At 47.1% G+C, this 21,823-nt stretch overlaps 2 protein-coding genes across 5 annotated transcripts in view; one reads left to right on the top strand and one right to left on the bottom strand.

The window, feature by feature from the left end:
• Positions 1 to 5,124, top strand: part of ZSWIM5 (zinc finger SWIM-type containing 5) — a 118,841-nt gene extending 113,717 nt beyond the window's left edge. The window contains exons 12-14 of the mRNA XM_035124179.3: positions 1,179 to 1,342; positions 1,746 to 1,827; positions 2,652 to 5,124. Of these exons, the coding sequence (XP_034980070.3) occupies positions 1,179 to 1,342; positions 1,746 to 1,827; positions 2,652 to 3,514 (1,109 nt within the window). The 3' untranslated portion in view covers positions 3,515 to 5,124. The remainder of the gene's footprint in view (positions 1 to 1,178; positions 1,343 to 1,745; positions 1,828 to 2,651) is intronic.
• A 1,970-nt stretch (positions 5,125 to 7,094) lies between these two features.
• On the bottom strand, positions 7,095 to 21,249 carry UROD (uroporphyrinogen decarboxylase). 4 transcript variants are annotated; one of them, XM_035122632.3, is made up of 10 exons: positions 21,101 to 21,249; positions 19,697 to 19,809; positions 19,066 to 19,145; positions 14,190 to 14,252; positions 13,903 to 14,100; positions 12,867 to 13,028; positions 11,447 to 11,584; positions 9,062 to 9,162; positions 7,703 to 7,769; positions 7,095 to 7,416 (listed from the first exon to the last, which is right to left on the bottom strand). In XM_035122632.3, the coding sequence occupies exons 1-10, from the start codon at positions 21,232 to 21,234 to the stop codon at positions 7,252 to 7,254; spliced, it is 1,221 nt and encodes a 406-aa protein (XP_034978523.3). In that variant the 5' UTR covers positions 21,235 to 21,249; the 3' UTR covers positions 7,095 to 7,251. The 4 variants fall into 4 exon arrangements, with proteins under 4 accessions (XP_034978523.3, XP_034978522.3, XP_088529378.1 ...); XM_035122631.3 differs by having other exon boundaries at positions 21,111 to 21,175; XM_088673252.1 differs by lacking the exon at positions 11,447 to 11,584.
• Positions 21,250 to 21,823: the final 574 nt, after the last annotated feature.

Here is a 21,823-nt window from a genome sequence, read left to right as displayed (position 1 = left end):
AGAAACTCTAGCTGGCTTGTTCACCATTTGGACCTGTGCGATGAAGAAAGCCAGTGTGGTTCAAAAAAATCAGTGGCTTTGGCCATTGGTGGGTGGGTTGACTCCCACGTTTTGGGTGGCCCTTGGACAAGGTAGCCTCAATGAGCACTCCCCTCCTATCTGTGCTGCCCCATAACTTGCTCTCTTCCTCTAGGCACAGTCCACCCACATGGCATTTCCTTGAGAACTGGTTTTATGAGGCTCCAGCTAACTGCTGTCTCTGTTCCTTGACCTTGCAGCAAGGACTTCCAGTTTTATTTACAGGCGCTCCCTTAATCAGTTTGGGGCATGCCCTATAGAGAAATGTGATCATTGCAACATTTCTGGCTTCTATTTATCGTCAGAGTTTTGCCTTTAATCACTTAAAACTCCCATTACTAAATTTCCATCTTTATTAGGATGTCTACGGTGTGTAGGATGAGCTCTCCTGGCTCAGACCAAATATCTAGCATCCCGCACCCGACCCTTGAGAGCCACCACTAGGGCTCATCCACACTTCTTCCTGTCCTACTGCTTTCCCCTGTGGAAAACCGCTCTTTAATGCTCAGTCGGAGCAAAGGGCAATTTGGGTTTTCTCCAGGTTGACCTTTGCTCTGATTTAGCACTAAAGAGCGTGTTTTCTATCGGAAAGGAGCCGTGTGAGGGAAAAACCACTTGGGACTCGTGGCTAGAAAGTGCAGGTGAAAAGGAAAACCGCTTGGACTCATGCTTTCAAGCAGAAGTGTGGAGGAGCCCCTGGTCAGTGTAGACAATACTGAGCTAGATAGACCAGTGGTCTGACTCGGTATACGGCAGATTCCTTTGTTCCTAAGCACTCTTGTTGTTCTCCATGGGATATTTGCTTGAGTTGAGAAAGACTGAAGTGGGTAGAATTTGGGGGTTGAGGAGGGTCAAGTGAACACTTAATGGAGCAGACGAAAAGGCTTTGATCTGAAATTCAAGGTGTCCCTTTTATGTGCACTTTATCCCAATTCTCCCCAGCAAGGCTGTGAGGAAAAGGAAGAATTTACTTTTCTGCTCTGCTCCCAGATGTTTAGGAGTGCAGGACTGTCTAGTTTAATCAGGAGAATGCTGATGTCTTAGTAGGGATTTGGCAACCTGCCAGGCAGTAGGTGAGCTCTTTCCTGTCTCCAATCCAGGGGACATGCTGCGCCTACGTACGGTTCTGGAAGCCATTCAAAAGAACATCCATTCCTCCTCTCTGATCTTTAAGCTGGCCCAGGATGCCTTCAAGATTGCCACACCTGCGGACAACAACTCTGACACAACCCTGCTCAATGTGGCACTGGAGCTAGGACTGCAGGTAAGGGAGAGAGGCAATCGCTAGGAAAAGCGGGGTACTTTCCAGGGCTGTGTTTTTGAAGGGCAAGCCTCCCTTGAAGCCAGTGGTAGGGTCTGAACCTGGTTCAGAACTTGGGCATTCTTGCTGCTTTTATGGTGGACTCTTAACATGCAACTCTACCTGTTAATTAATGAACAGAATTTACAGACCTGAAAAGTTCAAAGCAGCTTATGCATGGTTCTCAGGTAGACTTCATCCAAGGAGCTTATGAAGCCAGTTCTGCTTATTTTCTGCAGCAGAAATACATCCAGTCTCCATATCATTCTCTGGGTTATACGGGGTTATACTGATCTAGGAAAGTGCAAGTCCAAGCTTTGTGACTGTCTCTGGGAAATAATCATTGTCCACTCATTTGCCGTTCCAGGTAATGCGCATGACCCTATCAACCTTGAACTGGAGACGGAGGGAAATGGTGCGATGGCTGGTGACCTGTGCTACAGAAGTGGGTTGGTATCTCTCATTCTCACATCTTGCAGGGAGGGCTGCAGCCCAAAGCGAGTCTGTACATTTTGATGAGCCAGTGGCAGGTCCTGCTCACACAAAGGATAATATTATTTAAGACAGCACTGTCAAGTGTTAAAAGGACTTCACATCTTGCTGAAATCCTCATAACAATTATGTTAGATGGGCACTGATCATCCCCATGTCTCAAATGTGAGGACTGAAAGAGAAGGGCTTGCCTGAGAACTCTTACTGAGTTTGTGGCAGAGGTGAGATTCAAATCAAGGACATCTTGAGTCATAGCTCCATGTCTTGTAGGCTACATGCATCAGTACCCAAACGTCCACAAATGTAGCCGTTTCCCAAGTTATAAAATCCCTGCACTAGCAAAACAACAACAACAACAACAACAGATAAATGCAATGTTATACTAAGGAAGATACCATTGTGTGCAGCTTTTAAAAACATCTAACCTGTTTTTTTGGCTAACATAAACCAGAGGCCTTCCACCTATAACATTAAGCCAGACATTAAGCTTCCTGTGATCATAGATAGCTGTTTTGGTTATTGGCACAGCCCTTCATTGTGAGCCTTGCCAACTTTAGCAGTGATGTCCAGCTTCTAGGATACAGACTAAGAGTTTAGGGTGTGGCTGACTTAGCCTGCACCTTTGTATCACTGCAGAGCCCAATGACCATAATATTTATGAAGACACTTTTGAAGCAGTCACTCGGCTCTCTCTTTTTTGCCACTGCCACATACTCAAGTGCTCCAACATCATGCTTGCCACTTTACTATTGGTTGAAAAGCTTGTGCTCCCTTCTTGCAGGTGTACGGGCCTTAGTCAGCATCCTGCAGAGCTGGTACACCCTCTTTACCCCGACTGAAGCCACCAGCATAGTAGCAGCGACGGTGATGTCCCACACAACCATCCTGCGCCTCAGCCTGGACTACCCGCAGCGAGAAGAACTGGCCAGCTGTGCCCGCACGCTGGCCCTGCAGTGCGCCATGAAGGATCCCCAGAACTGCGCTCTCTCCGCCCTGACCCTCTGCGAGAAAGACCACATCGCCTTTGAGACTGCCTACCAAATTGTGATAGATGCTGCTTCCACAGGCATGACTTACTCACAGCTCTTCACCATTGCACGGTACATGGAGCACCGTGGGTACCCTCTGCGGGCTTTCAAGCTGGCATCTCTCGCCATGACCCACCTCAACCTTGCCTATAACCAGGACACGCACCCGGCCATCAACGACGTGCTTTGGGCATGTGCCCTCAGCCACTCTCTGGGCAAGAATGAGCTGGCGGCCATCATTCCACTGGTGGTGAAGAGCGTGCATTGTGCCACAGTGCTGTCTGACATCCTGCGCCGCTGCACCATGACAGCCCCGGGCCTTGCAGGGATTCCTGGCCGCAGGAACTCTGGGAAACTGATGTCCACAGACAAAGCGCCTTTGCGCCAACTGCTGGATGCGACAATAAGCGCTTACATCAACACAACACACTCCCGGCTCACCCACATCAGCCCGCGGCACTACGGGGAGTTCATAGAGTTTCTCAGCAAAGCTCGGGAGACTTTCCTCCTGGCTCAGGATGGCCACATTCAGTTTGTGCAGTTCATAGACAACCTCAAGCAGATATACAAGGGCAAGAAGAAGCTCATGTTGCTAGTGAGGGAACGGTTTGGATGAGCTCCTGCATTAGTTTTTTTTTTAAAAAAAAAAGGAAAGAAGGAACCCTAATCCCTGTTGGTGGAATCATGCCTACTGGGCCAGATGGACTATGTTTTCCATCCAGAGAGGATTCCTGGATTTTTTGATTTTTTTTTTGAGGAACGTAAACCAAAAGCAGCACGGCAGGAAGGGTTTGCTTCCCACCCACTTGCAAACACCTCGGCAATACCAAAAGCTAACCAGGAAAAATTGAATACCTCTTTCCCAAAGGGCATGGCGGATGGAGGCTGAAAAGCAAACCACCTCGAAGGAGGCATGGTAACACGTCGCTCAGCCTCTTGCGTTGCCACCTTGGCTCTTGGCCTTGTAAGAGGTGCAGCCTGCCAAGATGGGCACATTTCACCATTTTCTTTTTTGTGAAGATCCTTAACTGAAAAAAAAAAACTAACGTTAACTGTTCTCAGGGATTGCTTTACTAAAAGTAACAGAAGCATTTATGATACTGTAAATACGATAGTATATGTGTCGATTATTAAATTGTAAAGTTCTAATTATTTATAATTATTCTCTTTTGTTTGGGGGATACTTGAAATGTGTTGTGGGCTGGGGATTTTGGTTTTGGTTTCGTTAAGCATATCCGAACATGAGAAAAGATGAACATTTCTCAGGTTCCCCGCCCCGCCAGCACTGTTGGTGAAGAGGGGCTGGTGGGTGGTGTCTGATGAGTAGAGAGGATGGACCAAGAGATAATGCAGAACTACCGCAACACAACAGCCTTGGAAGAGAGGAGACCAAGGTGGAAATGGCAAAGCCCGGTGCACCTCCACCTTTTCAAGGCCATCAGGGTGTGTGGACTTGGCCCATGGGCTGTCAGCCACAACACTCGCTCTGCCTCTGCTGGTTTATGCTGTGGTTCCAATTATGGAATACAAAGACCCCAGGAAGCCAGATAGTTGGCTGTGAAACAGTTCAGCCCATAGTGTAAATAATCGTTTTTTTTGGCCTTCCTCCACATGCCTATGGATAGATGCGTGCAAGAGCTGCATGGTATATGCGCGTGGGAAGATGTCTCTTTCCTTTGGCAGATGGGGAGCAGAGAACACATTTTTCTCTCTTTGTCTCTTTTATTTACAACTCCATTTCTAAACCATTGCCTTTGATGGCACCTGCAGAGTCTGGTGCCCTCTGGAGGACAGCCTTCCTGGTCCCATTTCTTGCTGCTCCACCTCCCCCCACTGCTTAAGTGGTTCATCTTAATTTTTTAACTTCTTCCAATGAATAATAAAGCTGGGGGGGGGGTAGGCAGTAGGAGCAACACGACTCTTCCACTTGTCTTTGTGTTCCCCTGTTCCACTGTGTCCTAGTTTTAAAGGGGGCAGGGAGGGAATGGGGTGGGGTGGGGCAGGGGTCGGGCTGAAGGGTAGCTTAGAAAATGTGGATTAAAATTACCTATTGTCTGACTCCAGTTTTGTTTTTCACGATACTTCTAGAAAACTGGGCCACGGAAACCCAGCTCACCCCAGTATTTGTTGCCATAGAAGTATCATTCTTCACGTCTGACTTATTTTATTTTGTGTACAACCTCTTGACCCAATGTTTAATAAAAAAGAAGGAAGATGTTCATACCACTTCTGTATCACTCCAGCCCTTTCTGTTGTCAGCAATGCCAATTAATAGGGAATAAAAAGACAGCTGTTCAAAGGCAGTTGTTGAGATGGGAGGGATGTGAGTGAATGAAACCTTCTAAACCAGGGGTGGCCAACTCCCAAGAAACTGCAATCTACTCACAGAGTTAAAAACTGACAGTGATCTACCCCCTTTTTTGGGGTTCAGGTCAAAGTTGAGTTTTTTCAGGGAGGAGGTAAAATGTTTAGCTTTTTTTAGGGGAGCCACAGTTGTTCAGCTTCTTTGGGGGGAGCCAATGATCTATCAGTGATCTACCACAGACGCCCAGTGATCTACCAGTAGATGACAATCTACCTGTTGGACATGCCTGTTAAACCACCAGCCTTGCAATCCTTTTGGTCTGGAAAGAACCACATGTGGCTTTTGCCTCTTCCTGTACTGAGGCTCCAGTTACTTTACCAGCAAATATTTATATGCCAGTACCCTCTGCCTCAGATGGAATATACTTCTTGTGCAGAAACAATCCTATAAAGAGAGTATGGATCTTTGATATACAGTGGGATACATTGGCGTAACATCTGTGATGATTGTGGCTTAGGGCCATGAAACCCGAAAAAACCTCTCTCTCACACTTTCCACCATCCGCAATCAGAACATGGCTGTAGGTTGAAGTCCTCTTTGGAGGCCCTGCTATATGTCCTGCCAACAGAAGATTTTTGTGTGTGGCAGCACTTTGGAGGAATTCCTTCTCAAAGGAGGTAAAACTAGGCCATCCCTGAGGGTGGTTCGGCAGGCAAAGAAAGCAGTGTTACTGGCACTTGCTTTCCATATATGACTGAAGAGTCAGACTCTCATTGCTTCAATTTTAAGGCTTGAGCTTTATTTTCTGCTAGCTGATGAACGCTTCTTTGGTTTTGTTCTTTTATCTGAACTGCTGAAGATGGCGGTGTTATGTAAACAGCAGTGTAGAAAAAAAACCTAACAGGTCTCTGCAAGAGCCTTGCTCCTCTTAGCTGCTGATGCCAACTTTACTAGCTGCAGCCTCAACACTGTAGCATCCCCTTCCCAAATACCTGTTAACAAAGCTATCATTGCCTTAACCACCATAGTTATTCCAGGTTCTAAGAAAAGCATCCGCTGGTGTGTTTACATATCACACACAAGCAACACACTTTCTGAGGGGGCTGGTGCTGCTTGTGTCTTCTATAAACATGTTTCCTTATCATGACACGCGGCTGATAACTGTCAGATGCAACCAGGCTGAATGCTGAGGCAGACACAGTCATCACTATGGCAGCAGAGATATAGGAAAAGGAAGGCTGGGTTTCTTTACTGGAGGAACCTGCTTAGCTGTTGCGGGATAATGAACAGCAGTGAGTGAGGCGCAGTGCAGCACAGCATGTTCATATTGAGAATAAACATCACAAGAGTCTTTTCCACTTATTCCTGGGTCGGCTGTTCAGCAGCAAGGACACGGTCGCTCATCCTTCCTGAGTGGGTTGTGCATATGCAGACTTTGACTAAGCCAGAACAGCAGCACCAAAGCAGAGGAAGATTCAATCATTTAACTAAACACCATGTGCTGGATTGTTAATCCAGATGGGAAACTGTTGTAAATACTTCACTTTGTGGTATGGCGCATGGACAGCGCATCGTAGAGACACGTGGCTATTGCTGAAGAGGGCCCCAAACTGAGCAATTGGGGGATACAAGGTACCCTAACCCACCTATGTTAAATGGCAAAAAACGTACTCCGCTGTGGAGGACAGAGCATAAGAAAGGCCACATCTAGCCCCTGGTTGGAAGGGGCAAGAAAATGTCAATAAAAGGATCCACCCCTTTCTCAAATAAGCTTTGTAGTGTGTAGGGATAAAGGCAGGATCAAAAGCATTGAGTGCTTCAGGAAATGCCCAAGACCATACATTCTCTCCCCCTCTACAACCCACCCATCACCCCAAGCATTGTGCCATTCTGAGTGGAAAGCATTTTAATAGTGTGCTATTACAAACCCACATCCTTGTTCTTTCTATCAGTCCTGGTGACTGGCTCTCCAGCACTCACAAACATGATCCTCTCTTGCTACAGTCTCTTTGATGCTTTGTCCATTTTCCATCCGGCTCCCCAAGTCTTCAGGAACATTTGTTGAGATGGCGAGAGTGCCTATGTACAGCTTCCACAAAGGCCCCCACATGCTCTGGGTTCATGTCAGGATACAAACCATGACCCAGGTTGGCAATGTAGTGCTTGGAGCCAAAGCCTTCCACCATCTTCTTCACCAGCTCCCCAATCTTCTCCTGACAAAAGCGAAGAAGAATCAGCAGGGCAAGACAGTTGAAGCAACCAACCTAGGCTAACTTACAGTGTATTGGATTTTTTTGGGGGGGGGGAGACTCGGGGCAGACAGTCCATTGTTTGCTAACCAGGAGCATCCTGTGGCTTTGTGTGTTAGATCCAACCTTGCCCATTACTGAAATGTGCCCCCCCCCCCACCAACAGCTTTCCACTGGAGTAACATGACCTTAGCCCTAAGAAAGGTTCCCTGACGTTTGTCTAGGGGGCTTGTGACACCTGCCCCTTTACCTTTGGTGCATAGAGGGCACATGGATCCAAATTCCCTTGTAAGGTAATGTCTTTCCCGATCCGCTGACTGCAACAAAGACAAACAAAATATCAGTACCTGCTCTGGAGGTTGAGGGGAGATAATTGTAGGCACCAGAGCAAGATGTAGCTCCTCCTCATCACAAGAGATACTTACGAAATCAGATGGTTTTAAAACAGGAAGAGCAATGGTTGGAAGCCGTAAGAGCTAATGATGGTTGCCTACATCTACTTGACACCTGTGTCCCAGGTGCCTTTTGGGTCTAATTCTGATGTATCTGGCTAGCCCTAGTTAGAAAGTTGTACCTAATTAAACTTATCCAGGTTGTACTTATGTTGCAAAGTCATAAAATATTGGAGTTGGAAGCCTCTAGCAAAGAAGAGCTCACTGCCAAGCTCCTCCCATTAGGACATTTCTAACAAGATTTAGCCAAAATTCTGCTTCCTTATGGTTTCCACTCATTCCCTCTAGCCCTGCTTCCTGAAACAGTAGAGTGAAAATTACTTTGTTCCACCTTCTTCTAATGACACGTGATAGAACCACAGAATTGTAGATTTGGAAAGGGACCCTGAGAGTCTTCAAGTCACTGGCAGAGGAAGAGGAGTGGGGGGGGGAGCGCACCGCACCCGGCAGTGTGATCCCTGTAGGGTGCCATTGCAGCTGTCCTTTCCTGCCTGCGCTGGGAGCCACACCCCTGCAGGTGATGTGCCCCACCCCCAAGGCGCACACCATGCCCCTACAGGTGGCCAGCCCCGCCCCTGCCTGCTCTCTGCCCCCCCCCCCCCGGTGCTGGAGCATGAAGCTCCGCCACTGCTTCTAGTCTTCAGATATTGGAAGACAGCTATCATATCAGGTCACAAAACAATACCATTTCCTTGCTTCTGAAAAGCTGGAGAGAACTAATTTCCTAAGGCATAACAGTGAGACATTTTGCCCCGTTTGCTGCACAGTCTTACTTGCTACCCACCATCCTGGGAAACTGGCCTCTAGTCTTAGAAGACGTTGCAAAGATCATCTTGGCTGGGGGGCTCACTCAGCTCTAGCTGCATGAAACCATCAGCTCTCTGTTTCCCAACTGCTGCATGTGAGCAGGGTTTGGCTCTTCATGGTGGCAATTCAATGGAGGAGCTCCCTGCACTTATAAACTGCTGGCTCCTTAGTACTTTACATAAGCCCCTTATTAACCATCCCCAGTCCATTCCACTTAGCCAGTAGTTGTTGTATCCACAATACCGTATGAAGTAAAATTTATGTGAAACGAAAAGATTCTGATATTGGCAAAAGCACTCTAGAAATCCTACCAACCCTCCTAACAGTCCCTATGGAAGGCCATTTCTCACCGAGCAGCCTGGGGGGAGATGGTCCAGTCCAGGCCAATCACCTCATAGCCACATTGTGCCAAATCCTCCAGGGCATAATGCGCATCCTTGGCAAAGATGATCTGAGGGAGGAGACAGAGAAACAGGACAACGTGGTGGGCAGGGCTGCGTGCTTGACACCAAAGCAAGAATGGGGAACCTGTGACCCCCTAGATGCATGCTGGCCACCTTTGCCACCATCCCTGGCCGGTACTAGTGCACCTGTGAGTTAGGAATCCAGCAGAATCTGGAGGGCAACATGTCTCCTCCATTGTAAGACGTTCACATGCACAAACAAGCAGAGCTTCTCTTGGTGCACGATGGGAAAGTGGGGAACAGGACAACGGAGAAGTTTCTATATGCAGGCAGGTCCTTGACCGCTCTGGCTTGCCCAGTTGGCATTGCTTCATTACTTGGCTGCCTTCTAGTGGTGAAACAGGACTACTACAACACTGTACTTTGCTTTTGATTTCGAAAGGTGGGGTTCTCCTTAACACAGACACATCAGCCCCAAGCTAGAAGGAAAGACAGAAAACAGGGACTGGGGACAGGCAGCAGGCAGCCTAAGAGATACCTCCAGCCTGGAATATCTTCCATCACCACCCCTCCTGCCATCCCAGAACTGGCTTGGAATGCAGGTGATTTCAAGGGAGGTTGTGTGGGGCAGATCCCCTCCAAGCTGTCCACAGCTTGGTATATAATCTAGGAGCACAGGAAGTTCCTTCTGCAGGATTCCTTCATTTCCGGTCAATACTGCTGTTCCTGCTATCCCACAGGAACTTGAGAAGTTGCCTTATGAGCCAGGTCAGACCAAGTTTGCACCATCTTCCTTGACTGGCAATACCTCTCCAGGGTCTCAGATTTATTTATTTCCTTCCTTCCTTCCTATTATTATTATTATTATTATTATACCCTGCCCATCTGGCTGGGTTGCCCCAACCACTCTGGGTGACTTCCAACATAAAAACATAATAAAACCTTAAAGCTTAAAAAGCTTCCCAATACAGTACAGTACAGCAGAGCGTTCCAGACTTTTTGTGTTGGTGACATGCTTTTTAGACATGCATCAGTTCGTAATTCATCTTTACTAGCAACAGTAATTCATCTTTACTAGCAAACCAGAGGTTAAACTAAACCCCTTTCCAGCCCTGGGAGGAGTGAATAGAGTGTTTGCACGGCAAAACTACACACTGCAGCTGACACACTTAACATGTCACAACACAGTTTGGAAAACTCTGTTATACAGGGCTGCCTTCAGATGTCTTCTGGGAGGGCGTTCCACAGGATGGGCGCAGCGACTGAGAAGGCCCTCTCTGCCTGGTTCCCTGTAACTTCACTTCTCGCAGTGATGGAACCACCAGAAGACCCTCAGTGCTGAATCTCAGTGTCCTGGCTGAACAATGGGGGTAGAGTCGCTCCTTCAGGTATACTGGGCAGAGGCCATTTAGGGCTTGGAAACCTGCTACCTTGTCCTTTCAATGGAAGATGCAAGGATTTGAACCTGGCACCTCCCACGTGCATATCCTGAGCTTTATCCCAGAGCTATACTCCTTCGCAATGCAGAGGTAGGGATGCCCCAGATTATCAAACTGAGTACTGAGTGTGTTAAGGAGTAACCTCCAGCACATAGGTGTGCACAGTACTAGTAAATAGATGCCAAAAGCCAAACTTCCCCAGGATTTAGGAAAATTCGTAGCCCACCCTATCTAATCAGTATGAGTTACAGGTAGGTAGTCGTGTTGGTCTGATGCAGTCAAAACAAAATTAAAAAATCCTTCCAGTAGCACCTTAGAGACCAACTAAGTTTGTCATAGGTATGAGCTTTCGTGTGCATGCACACTTACGAAAGCTCATACCTATGACAAACTGAGTTGGTCTCTAAGGTGCTACTGGAAGGATTTTGTTTTGTTTTGTTTTAATCAGTATGAGTTGGGGGAAACTTTTGTTTTTTAGAGAGGGTAGAATTTTCTTGCTCCCCAATTCTTACAGTAGGAGCCTGACTTAAGAGAAGGATACGCAGTCCTGCTATCACCTTATCCTCTGCTCTCCTTTTGACTCTACAAGAATTTCCTTGCAGCCTTGTGGCATCATGGTCCTCTGCATTTAATTGTGCACAAGGCACACTAGAGGAGATGCCCATACATACACCAATATTGCCCATCTATATGACTTCTGGAAGGCAGCTCCCAAAGGCCTTCTGTCCTACCCTTGGTATGGACAGATGGAGTGGCCTTCCGTGGCTGCTTCTTTAATACCACCATGTGGTATTGGTTTTTAGGATGAGCAGAAAACATCAACAGTCCTTCCAGCTCCAAGATCTGCTGATCCTAAGAATCCCAAAAGGAACCCAAGAGATCTGTCTCTTACCATGGGCACCAGAGGCAGGCCGTCTTCCCGTAGCTTGCTCTTCACTCGCTTGGCAATGGAACGGATGGAAGGGAGGGCAAACTCTGAAAACTGCTCTGGCCCCAGGTGTCCTGCGTGGGACTCAAAAAGCTGTAGAGCCTGCCAAGAGAGACAGCACCAAGGAATCAGCATCCCTCTTGGCCAGGCACCCCCAAACTGCGGCCCTCCAGGTGTTTTGGCCTACAACTCCCATGATCCCTAGCTAACAGGACCAGTGGTCAGGGAAGATGGGAATTGTAGTCCAAAACATCTGGAGGGCCGAAGTTTGGGGATGCCTGCTCTTGGCTGACATCTCTCCCTCTTAAGTGCAACTCTTCTACAAATATCAGAAAGGACTGTTCCTTCCCCATAGCACACAAGTGGGCCTCCTCCACTCACCCACACCCCAGAGAAAGGTTGCCCTTGGCACCAAAAAGGTTTGCCCACGCCTGGCACAGAACAATGCATTTCCCCCCTAATCCACTCTCTCCTGACACAAGGCAAGCGATTCCAATAAACAATCTAGAATTCTTCAACTGGAACCAATGCTATAATTAAACTGCCTTAGGCTGCCATCCTAAACCCCCTATTTGGAAGTAAATCACACGGGGGCGGAAGAATGCCAGTGGGGCTTACTTCTGAGTACATATGAATAAGATGAGAGAGTTAATTTACAGTCCTTATTCTCATCATCATCATCTAAAAGGTTGTGCTCTAGGAGGTTGTCACAAGCTAAGGAAATCAGCTGGAAGGCTACTTCTTCTCATGTTCCATCCGTAAGTTATGTGAATGTGTGGAGGGGGTAGGAATCGCACCAGCTGACCCCACCTCCCATGCATTCCACTTAATGCAAGAGGCAGCATCTGGTGCACAGTGCTTGTCCCCATGATTGGGAACCCTGCCATGCTCCCCAATCATATGCATAGCCCATTGTCACCTTAGTGCTGAATGAATAAAACCAGGGAGGGCTGAAGCCAGCTGGCATGATCTTGGGGAGGAGGATAAGTTTGCTGAGTTATGCAGAGTGCCATCAGGCATCAATTTTGACAACAGAGGAAAGCTGGTTTCCTTTTCTTTTATTTGCAACCACGAGGGCTAAAAGCATATTCCTAAAAACAAAGTGATTGGATTCTGTAATAAAAGGTTACATGATAATATTGTGATCAGCGGCATGGCACTACTGATTTATTGCTGACACCCTTTACCTTCCTAAAGTAAGCTTTTTCCCAGATCTCATTTGTCTTAAGGCTGTAGAAGACGAAGGGTATCTCAATAGTGCCTTGAAAAATGAGTGGCAAATTTGTCCAACTTACAGCTATGCCTGAAAGCTTGTGGGCAGGAGCTGCCCAGGAGTCTACAGCTCTTCTCAAGCAGGATGATGCCACTTTCTTCTTCCACTCACCTGAGCGCCTGCAGCCACCTGCCCCACCAGGTAATCGACAATTACATCAGTCAATAACGTGAGTAGACGGCGACTGGCCTCAGGGTGGCGGTAGAGCCAGGCCTTGGCTTTGGCCATTGTGTTGGAGCCACCACCTTCAATCATATAGGACATCAGTGTCCACTAGGAAGCAGACAATAAGCAGAAAGTGAAAGCAGGCATGAACTCAAAAGCACTTGTTGCAATGCCTCACCATACCCAAGGCAAGTGGTTCTTGCAGAAACTGTGAGGCAGCTCTGTTCTTCTTATTTCATTTATTGAATTTACATACTGGCCTTCACCTGCATATCTCAGGGCGGTTCACAACATATCAGGTTACTTGTTCAGTTCAGAACCAGGACTCAACCCCTCTGGATTCCTACTAACCAGAAGCTGTATTTGCCTTAACTGACGCTATTCACTTCTAAAGATGTCATGCAGTTGCCTCTCCTGCCCCAAAACTAAAATGCCCAAGCTTTGATGCTTCCGCTCTTAAGTTGACTTTTGGCCAACTGTAATCAGTCAAATGCATGACAATTTTTAATGTTCACCTATATGAAATGCAACATACTTATTTTAAGCAATACCTTAAGGAGATACTTGGCACACTCTTTCCAGTGAGCCTTCCCTGCCCAGCAGAGAATGCTGGAAAGGAAGGCATAGAAAAGCCACCTCTCTCAGCCACCTGCCATCCATCAGTTAGTTCCACAAATATCATCCTATGAAGTCAGTGTTTGAGCAGCAGCAAGCTAAGGCAGGGAGTCGGGGACTCAATGGCCTTACTAGGAGAGAGCGTGAAATATGCCAGCCTGTAAGTGACATCGCCCATTACACTCTCTCCTCCGCAGAGGTTGTCAAATGCTGCAGCTACAAATCCATGGTACCCAGAATCCACCTGGCCTCATGCAGCGGCACAGATGACCAGCACACCCCAACATTTTCCAGCGCCCACCATCATTTTTAGGGAATGACACAGAGCCTCTTTGGGAGACGCCCATTTACAAAGAACTGTACTTACTGGGGCTCCAGAAAAGCCGATTAAGGGCACCTTCCCCTCCAATTTGTGCCGTGTCAACGTGATGGCCTGGAAGACGTAGCCAAGCTCTGCTGCCACATCCACTTTCTGGCGGAGTTTCAGCAGGTCCTCGACTTCCTTCAGTGGCTCAGGGAAGGTGGGTCCCTTGCCAGGCACCATCACTACCTCCATGCCTAGCGCCTAGGAAAACGGCAGGATGTTAAGAAATTTCTTTCTATAAGTGGTACAGCCTCCCCCCACCGCACCTCCCCATGTCCAGCATCTTTTACCTGGGGCACCACCAAGATGTCTGAGAAGATGATGGCAGCATCGAGAGGAAAGCGTCGTAGAGGCTGGAAGGAAGAATAACACAGAGACCTTGTAGAGGGTGCCCTGCCCCGTTTTTAAGCTAGAAATTACACATGCGTAGAAAGAGGACCACTCTCTCATAGGAGAGAGGAAATATTTGAAAATACAAAGGCAGTAAGCCTGAAAACTCAGAATCAAGGGAAAACTGGAGCGGGGAAGGAGGGCAAGATTTCTGCTGAGGCCCAAAAGCTAGTGCATTATAGATGTAACATATGAACACCAAAACATAGGATGCTGAATCAGAACATAGGATACTGAATCAGACCACTAGTCCATCTAGCTCAGTGCTATCTATACTAACTGGAAACTGTTCTCCAGGAGTCAGGTAGGAGTCCGGTCCTACCTGGAGATGATGGGGATTGAACCTGGGACCGTCTGTGTGCAAGACACATGCTCTAACCATGTGCTACAGCCCCTCCTTCACAAAAGAGAATGCCAGGCAGTGGTGTTGCAGACATTCCAATTTGCAGTCCAAACCCTGCAGCCTAGATTTTCAGCAGACAATGATACAGTTCTGCCTGTGTACTGCACAAGATGATCTTCCTGCAGCCTGGGCTTATTGGCCCTCTGAGTCCACATCTCCCCTGATTTACCACCATTATGCTAAGGTAAAGGGACCCCTGACCATTAGGTCCAGTCGTGACTGACTCTGGGGTTGCGGCACTCATCTCGCGTTATTGGCCAAGGGAACCGGCGTACAGCTTCCAGGTCATGTGGCCAGCATGACAAAGCCGCTTCTGGAGAACCAGAGCAGCACACGGAAATGCCTTTTACCTTCCCGCTGGAGCGGTCCCTATTTATCTACTTGCACTTTGGCATGCTTTCGAACTGCTAGGTTGGCAGGAGCAGGGACTGAGCAACGGGAGATCACCCCGTCACGGGGATTCGAACCACCGACCTTCTGATTGGCAAGCCCTAGGCTTAACCCACAGCGCCACCCGCATTTTCAAAATATTCAAATTCAGCCAGTGAGGAAGTATTGCTCCCTGTAAAGGTAAAGTGGGTGTGCTGTATGTGGAGCATAGCATGGGACATGGGGAAAGGCATAAATAGGTTCCCGTGTGCTGGAGGGTATGCAGGGAATCCATTCCTGTCTTTCCCAGAATCCTTTTTAAGTACAGATATGTAGGAAAACTGCACTGATACACAGACACCAATACGCACGACAATGTTGGTTTGTGGAGCTCCTCTCTACACCCCCCCCCAAAAAAAGACGGACAATGGCTATGCATATAAAACAGAACTTGCTTGCCACTTGTTTCCCTTCAGGATAGACAGGGCTTAAGGCAGGAGATTGGGGGGGGGGGGCTTGGAGTTCAAAGAATGTGTTCTCAGTCCACAATCCCCACAGTTCTTGGAAATGTTTTAAAAAGAAAAGGATTCTAGTATTCAAAACTGCAAAAATAAAGGCGCTTTGATTTTATTTTTAATGGCAGGAAAAGATTACAAAGATAATAAGAACCAAAACGATAATCTGTTCAAGTTGACTCAAAAGCTGAAACAGTCCAAAACAGAATGAGATTAGAATGTGTAGAAAAAGAGAAAGCGTGTGTGTGTGTGTGTGTGAGAGAGAGAGAGAGAGAGAGAGAGAGAGAGAGACTCATGAACATTAAAAAAATACAGTAATGTTTACAGGTGTGCTGTCAGATGGACAATGAACACTGAAAAACATATTGGCAGGTTGTATAACGAAGTGAGGCAAAACAGAAGGAAGCACTGTATAAATACAATCTATTTATTTATTTTAAAAAAAGAGGCGGAAGAATTCCTCAAGCAGTCAGCTGCGCATAGAATTTTGGGGTTTCTTTTACAACTGAACAAAAAGGAATAAACGTTAAGCCATTAATAACATTTTTGAAGAGAAAGACAGTGCCGTGCGTGGGGGGGGGGGAGGTTGTTAATGAATGTTACTAAAATAGACTTAATAGAAATATTTGTAATGATGTTGCAAAAAAGAACATGGGGAGAACATGAAAGTGCCAAAAGCAGAGAAAGGGAGGAGGTCCGAGAAGTAGACACATTATAAAAGGACAAAGGGAAAGCAAGCTGCACAGATGCATGTTATTTGAGAAGGAAATGGGTCTGCATCATCTGTCTTTCAGGACATTGCTGGAGCGTACAACGTGCCTTTGTGATTTGAAAGCACACAGACTCAGATCAAATGCTTCTACTGTATTTTGAATTAGGAAATCTGTGCACATGTACCAATAGTCCACTGCCAGGCATTCAAAACTGTGTGTATGGGGGGCCTTGCATGTTAGCCCCCCCCCTCCAACCTCCCCATCCCCATGTGGAAGCTTCAGATCTTTAGAAGCTGAGCATGAAGATCTGAAGACAGTTTCTAAGGGCATTCTACTAGCCACAATGGGCTAGGCTCTGCCTTCATGGGCGGAGGCAGCAATGCTTCTGAATACCAGTTACAGGGAGCTGCAGGAGAAAAGAGGGCTCTTGAGCTCATGTCCCGCTCATGGGTTTCCCACAGGTATCTGGTTGGCCATCGTGAGAACAGGATGCAAGACTAGATGGGCCCTTGGCCTGACCCAGCCTGACTCTTCTTTACGTTCTTATTCATAGGAATGCACTTAGAAGCCTCACTGCAGTCAGGACCTCTGCCTTATCAGGGTTCGAGTCATGGATGTTTTAAGCAAGTTCAAATGAATGTGTTCAGAATAGAGCCAACATGTAGCGACACTGGGGCAGAGGCTTCATGCACACACCCTGCTACCCTTCCTACTACATGAAACACCCAACAGAGCCAATATTGCTCAGCCAAGCACTGTCTGTGTGAGGGAAAGAGTGACAGTCACAGTGGAAATATCAGTTTCCTATTACAGTGGTACCTTGACTTACAAAGACGATCCGTTCCGCGGCCGTCTTCGTAAGTCGAAGTCTTCGGTTGTTGAAGCGCCCGTTCTGCGCATGCGTGAAGCACGATTTTGCGCTTCTGCGCATGCGCCAACCGCACGCGCGGCAAAAAGACTTCCGGGGTTGTTGACTTCAGAAGTCGAGTTGTTCGGATGTCGAGTCATTCGGATGTCAAGGTATGACTGTACAGTGGTACCTCGGTTTAAGTACACAATTGGTTCCGGAAGTCTGTACTTAACCTGAAGCGAACTTCCCCATTGAAAGTAATGGAAAGTGGATTGATCCATTCCAGACGGTCCGCGGAGTACTTAAACTGAAGCGTGCTTAACCCAAAGTATGAGTGAAATTGGTTCTGGAAGTCCGTACTTAACCTGAAGCATACTTAACCTGAAGCGAACTTTCCCATTGAAAGTAATGGAAAGTGGATTAATCCATTTCAGACGGGTTCGCGGAGTACTTAAACTGAAAGTACTCAAACCGAGGTGTACTTAAACCGAGGTATGACTGTAGTAGAGTGGCCAAGACTTTCTGAAGTATAGTGGTATCTTGGTTCTCGAACTTAATCCGTTCCAGGAGTCTGTTTGACTCCCGAAACCATTCGAAAACCAAGGCTTCTGATTGGCTTCAGGAGCTTCCTGCACTCAAGCGGAAGCCATGGAGCCATGTCAGACATTTGGCTTCCAAATAACTTACTTCCGGGTTTGCGGCATTCAGGAGCCGGTTTGTTAGACAACTAAGCCGTTCGGGAACCAAGGTACCACTGCATGTTTTAGCTAGTCAGCCCTTTCTTTTGTATTTCTTTTTAAAATATTTATACTGTATTGAAAGAAACACAAAAATGCATTTATCAAAATTATAATGTTCTGTTAGTAATTTTACATTTGTGGTAATAACTTATTACTTATATACCTATATTTCATATTTTATCACAATCCCTCATTCATATTTCAAGCCAACAGATGCATTTTCATTTGTGACTGCTGGGGTCAACACATTCATCGCAAAATGGGGTGGAATTCAGCTAAGTTGTTGCATGAGTAAAATGAGCACTTCCCCTCCCCTACTCCCCTCAAAACCTGATCTGGAAGATTGGGGAAACAGTTCAGATTAGGTTTAGAGGGCATGTGGACGGGAGCTGAAGAGAAGTCCCATTGTGCAAGCAGACCTCGTTCCACTTTGAACAGCCTACTTCTCACTATGTTGATTTCCATCCATGGAAACTATTGCTTTTATATTCAAGGAACTGTGTAGAACAACATATCAAATTATATCCTGAAGAATGCTTAGATACATCTAATGAAGAAGTCTGCAATGCTTCTAAAAACTGGGGCGGTGGTGTGTGTTTTTTAGCCTGAGAGCCACAAGGCAGAGACAAAAGTAAGCAGAGCAACAAATGTAAGTTTTCCCTTTGCACAATGAGCAAGGGGTTTCTACACACCCCTCTCTCTCCTCCACCCAGGCAAGCAAGAAGCATTATCAGAGCTCATTACACATTCCAGCCAGACAAAAAGAAGGGTGTGAAGCAGAGACAGTCCCAAGGGACAGATAAGGCCACATTTGGTCCCTGGATCTGAAGTTCTCCACCCCTGACCTAAATATATAAAATGCCCATGCAACTGAATAGCAAATACAGCAAGGAGGATATTAAAACCCAAGTCAATAACTGCTTTTTTCAGTTTTGCTATTTAGATGGAAGAGACAAATGAAATTGGTTAGAGAAAGGCAGATGAGATGGTGAGTTTGGGGAGCCTCTTGTAAAACTATGCTGGTGACCATCTTGTGGGAGCAAATGTCACAGTTTATACTCTGGGGCATATTCAGCTCCTGCCACAGTCTGCAGAATAGGAATAACCTTCAATTGTGAATGGGGCAGGGAGAGAGAAATCTCCCTCCTGGAACCTCGCACACTTGCAGAATAAGTTCACAACACACCTGCAGAGTAAGTTCACAACACTTCTCTGGTGATCGACAGGTAGCAAAGAAATCCTGAGCTGCTCGCGTCTCTCGGAACTCTGCAAAAAAAGAAAAAGAAAGAAAATGGAGTGGCAGGGAGATGCCTCTCAAAAGGAATGCAACTTAACCTAGAGGAGAGATGTGGGGAACCTAGGAGCTTCCAGGTGTTGTTGGACTCCAATTTCCATAATGCCTGACCATTGACCATTCTGGGTGGTACTGATAGGAGTCAGATTCCAGCAACATCTGGAGGGCCATAGATTCCCTCCATCTGTGGACTAGAGGAACCGGCCCTCAGAAATGGATAAAGGCTAATTATGTCAATTACAGAGGTTTTGCAAGGAAAATAACCCAGGCACAGGACACTATCTGTTAATGCTTTTCACAGCTGAAGTTTCTCCCAGATCCATTTTGCAGGCAGATACAAATAGCTGGATACTTGCTTTCAGAATCCTCTGAAGGCTCTGGTTTGAGAACTTCTTTCCCTCTCCTCCTACTCGTTTTCAGATAATCGTACTCCTCTCTCAGAACTCAAGGCCATCCCAGCCCCAAGGACAAGAAGACAAGATCCAAACATCTTTGCTCCAAACACCTCAGTCACTTCACTTACCCGGGAGGTACCTTCCTGCTTGCCTCATGCACCAAACAGGGGTGTATTCTGTCTCTTCTCCATGTGCTGCTCGGAGGAAGGTATCATTCTTCAGTTCAGGGAATTCTGTGAGACTTATCAGGGAACAGAAAACAGCCACTCATCCAAAGGCGTGGGTGAAGAGGTGTGTTTGACCATTTATCAAAACCCATCCAATATAATGTGACTCCCAGGTGAAAGAAGATTCTCTACCTCCTCCCCCTTTCAAATATTAAATTGATGACCAGGGAGGGTAGTAAGTGGCACTCACTAACTAAAACTTGGAAAAAATATGTACAGACCATTTCCTCTCTCACTACCATGTTGTGATATTCTTTGCTGCAAGACGGATGCAGACTGTTTTACTTTATCAAACAAACTATTGCATTGCAATCCGAGGGAAGCCACAGGGAAAAAGACACACAAACATCAGTCCAGTCCATGGAACTATCATGGATTAAATGATCAGACAGGAACAGTTATTCCCCTCTTAGGTAGTTCATAGAACTACAGGTTCTACATTCTATATATATATTAGTCCCTTGGGGGACTACTTCTAGTTTTATTTAACAGACATGCTGTGGACCACCTGAATGAAGTTTATGGACTGCTGGTAGTTGAGATACCACAGTTTGGGAAGCCCCGCTTTACGCTGTGTCATTTGGATCAGAACTAGATTTGGGCTTAGCCCTTGCACAGTGTTCAAAAGCCTGGTTTGCCATGGCCACATGTGCAAGCACAACTGTACAGTATATATATTACTTCAAAAGCAGAGTCCATCAAGCCCAGTGGAGCCTAAGTTTCAAGTAAATATGTGTAGTATTGCCACGCTTAATATAATGGCTTGCAAAGTGCTTTGACGCTAGCCACAATGAGAGTAATACCATCACAGAAGCTGAAGTAGAGCAACCCAGTTGAAAGAAAGAATCTCACTGAAGTAAGCAATGTCTGCTTACAGCACGCAGTTTCATCTCAAATGCGGGCCGGAAGGGGGAAAGAGAAAAAGGAGCCCCTCTTTTCCCCCCTCATACTCTGTAGCACTGCATCTTAATGTCTAATGGGTAAAAGCAGTGCAAAGCAAGGTGGAAACGCTTCTTAACCCAAACTTTGCCTACTGGTGCTCAGCGCACCGACATTCGGCGCAAAGCAGACAACTCGCCACCGTGTCACCCCTGCCTGCACCGGCAACACGAGCTCAACCCCAAGTACTGCACGTGTGGACCTGCATGTCAGAAAGGGCGTCAGCGGCTGAGGTGTTGCTTCCCTGCAGCCGCTGAAGACGCAGAAGCCCGGCCAAGGGAACAAGCGGCAAATGTCACTCATCCCCTGCGCGAAACTCTTGTCCCACTCCATGAACCCACGCCCGCATAATGCCTGCCCTCTCACTTCCACTCACACGACCGGCCCGTTCTTCTCCATCCCGCTCGCGCTGCTGCTGCGGCCGCCCTACTCCCGAGTCCTGGCAGGGAGAACAACACGCCTCTTCCTCCCCACTTCCGGGTTCCTTCTCCAGCTCCCATGATTGGTGCCTGTGGAATCCACCCACGGCTCCCGCTGGGCGTGGCCGGGGCAGGACCGACATTACCGTAATGCGCGCTGTAGCACGTCTCCCGGAAAAGTTAGGAAGGGAGGCGCACAGCACACGCGCCCTCGCTTGTCTGGGGCGGTGGAGAGAGGGCAGAAGTGAACCAGCACCTCGGAGCAGGGCTCGTAGACGCCCAAGTGGTGGCAGCAAAAACGCCTCTGGTCTATTTTGAGCACAGACATCCAACAAGTAACTGGCATATTAGAACTCTTAATTAAATTAAATACAGGACTGAGAGCATTGCAACAACCCATATAGTTTATAGGACAGTATTTTCCTGTCCTAACCGATAAATGCCACTCTCTGTGCATGGCTGATAAAAACTTTGGACCACCTCCTCCTTGGATACATTGTGCTCTTTGCTTGGAGATAAAAATTACCCTAACCACAGCACCGCATGGGACCAATAGATAAAACTCCCATCAGCCAAGGCTAGTATACCGTAGCTAATGATCAGGGATGATGGGAGCTGTAATCCAGGTCAGCAAAGTGTGGAAGGCCGCAAATCCCCTATCCCTAGTTTA

This window comes from Zootoca vivipara, chromosome 7 (assembly GCF_965207765.1).
Source record: "Zootoca vivipara chromosome 7, rZooViv2.hap1.1, whole genome shotgun sequence".
NCBI lineage: Eukaryota > Metazoa > Chordata > Lepidosauria > Squamata > Lacertidae > Zootoca > Zootoca vivipara.
This window is presented reverse-complemented; position numbering and strand designations above follow the sequence as displayed.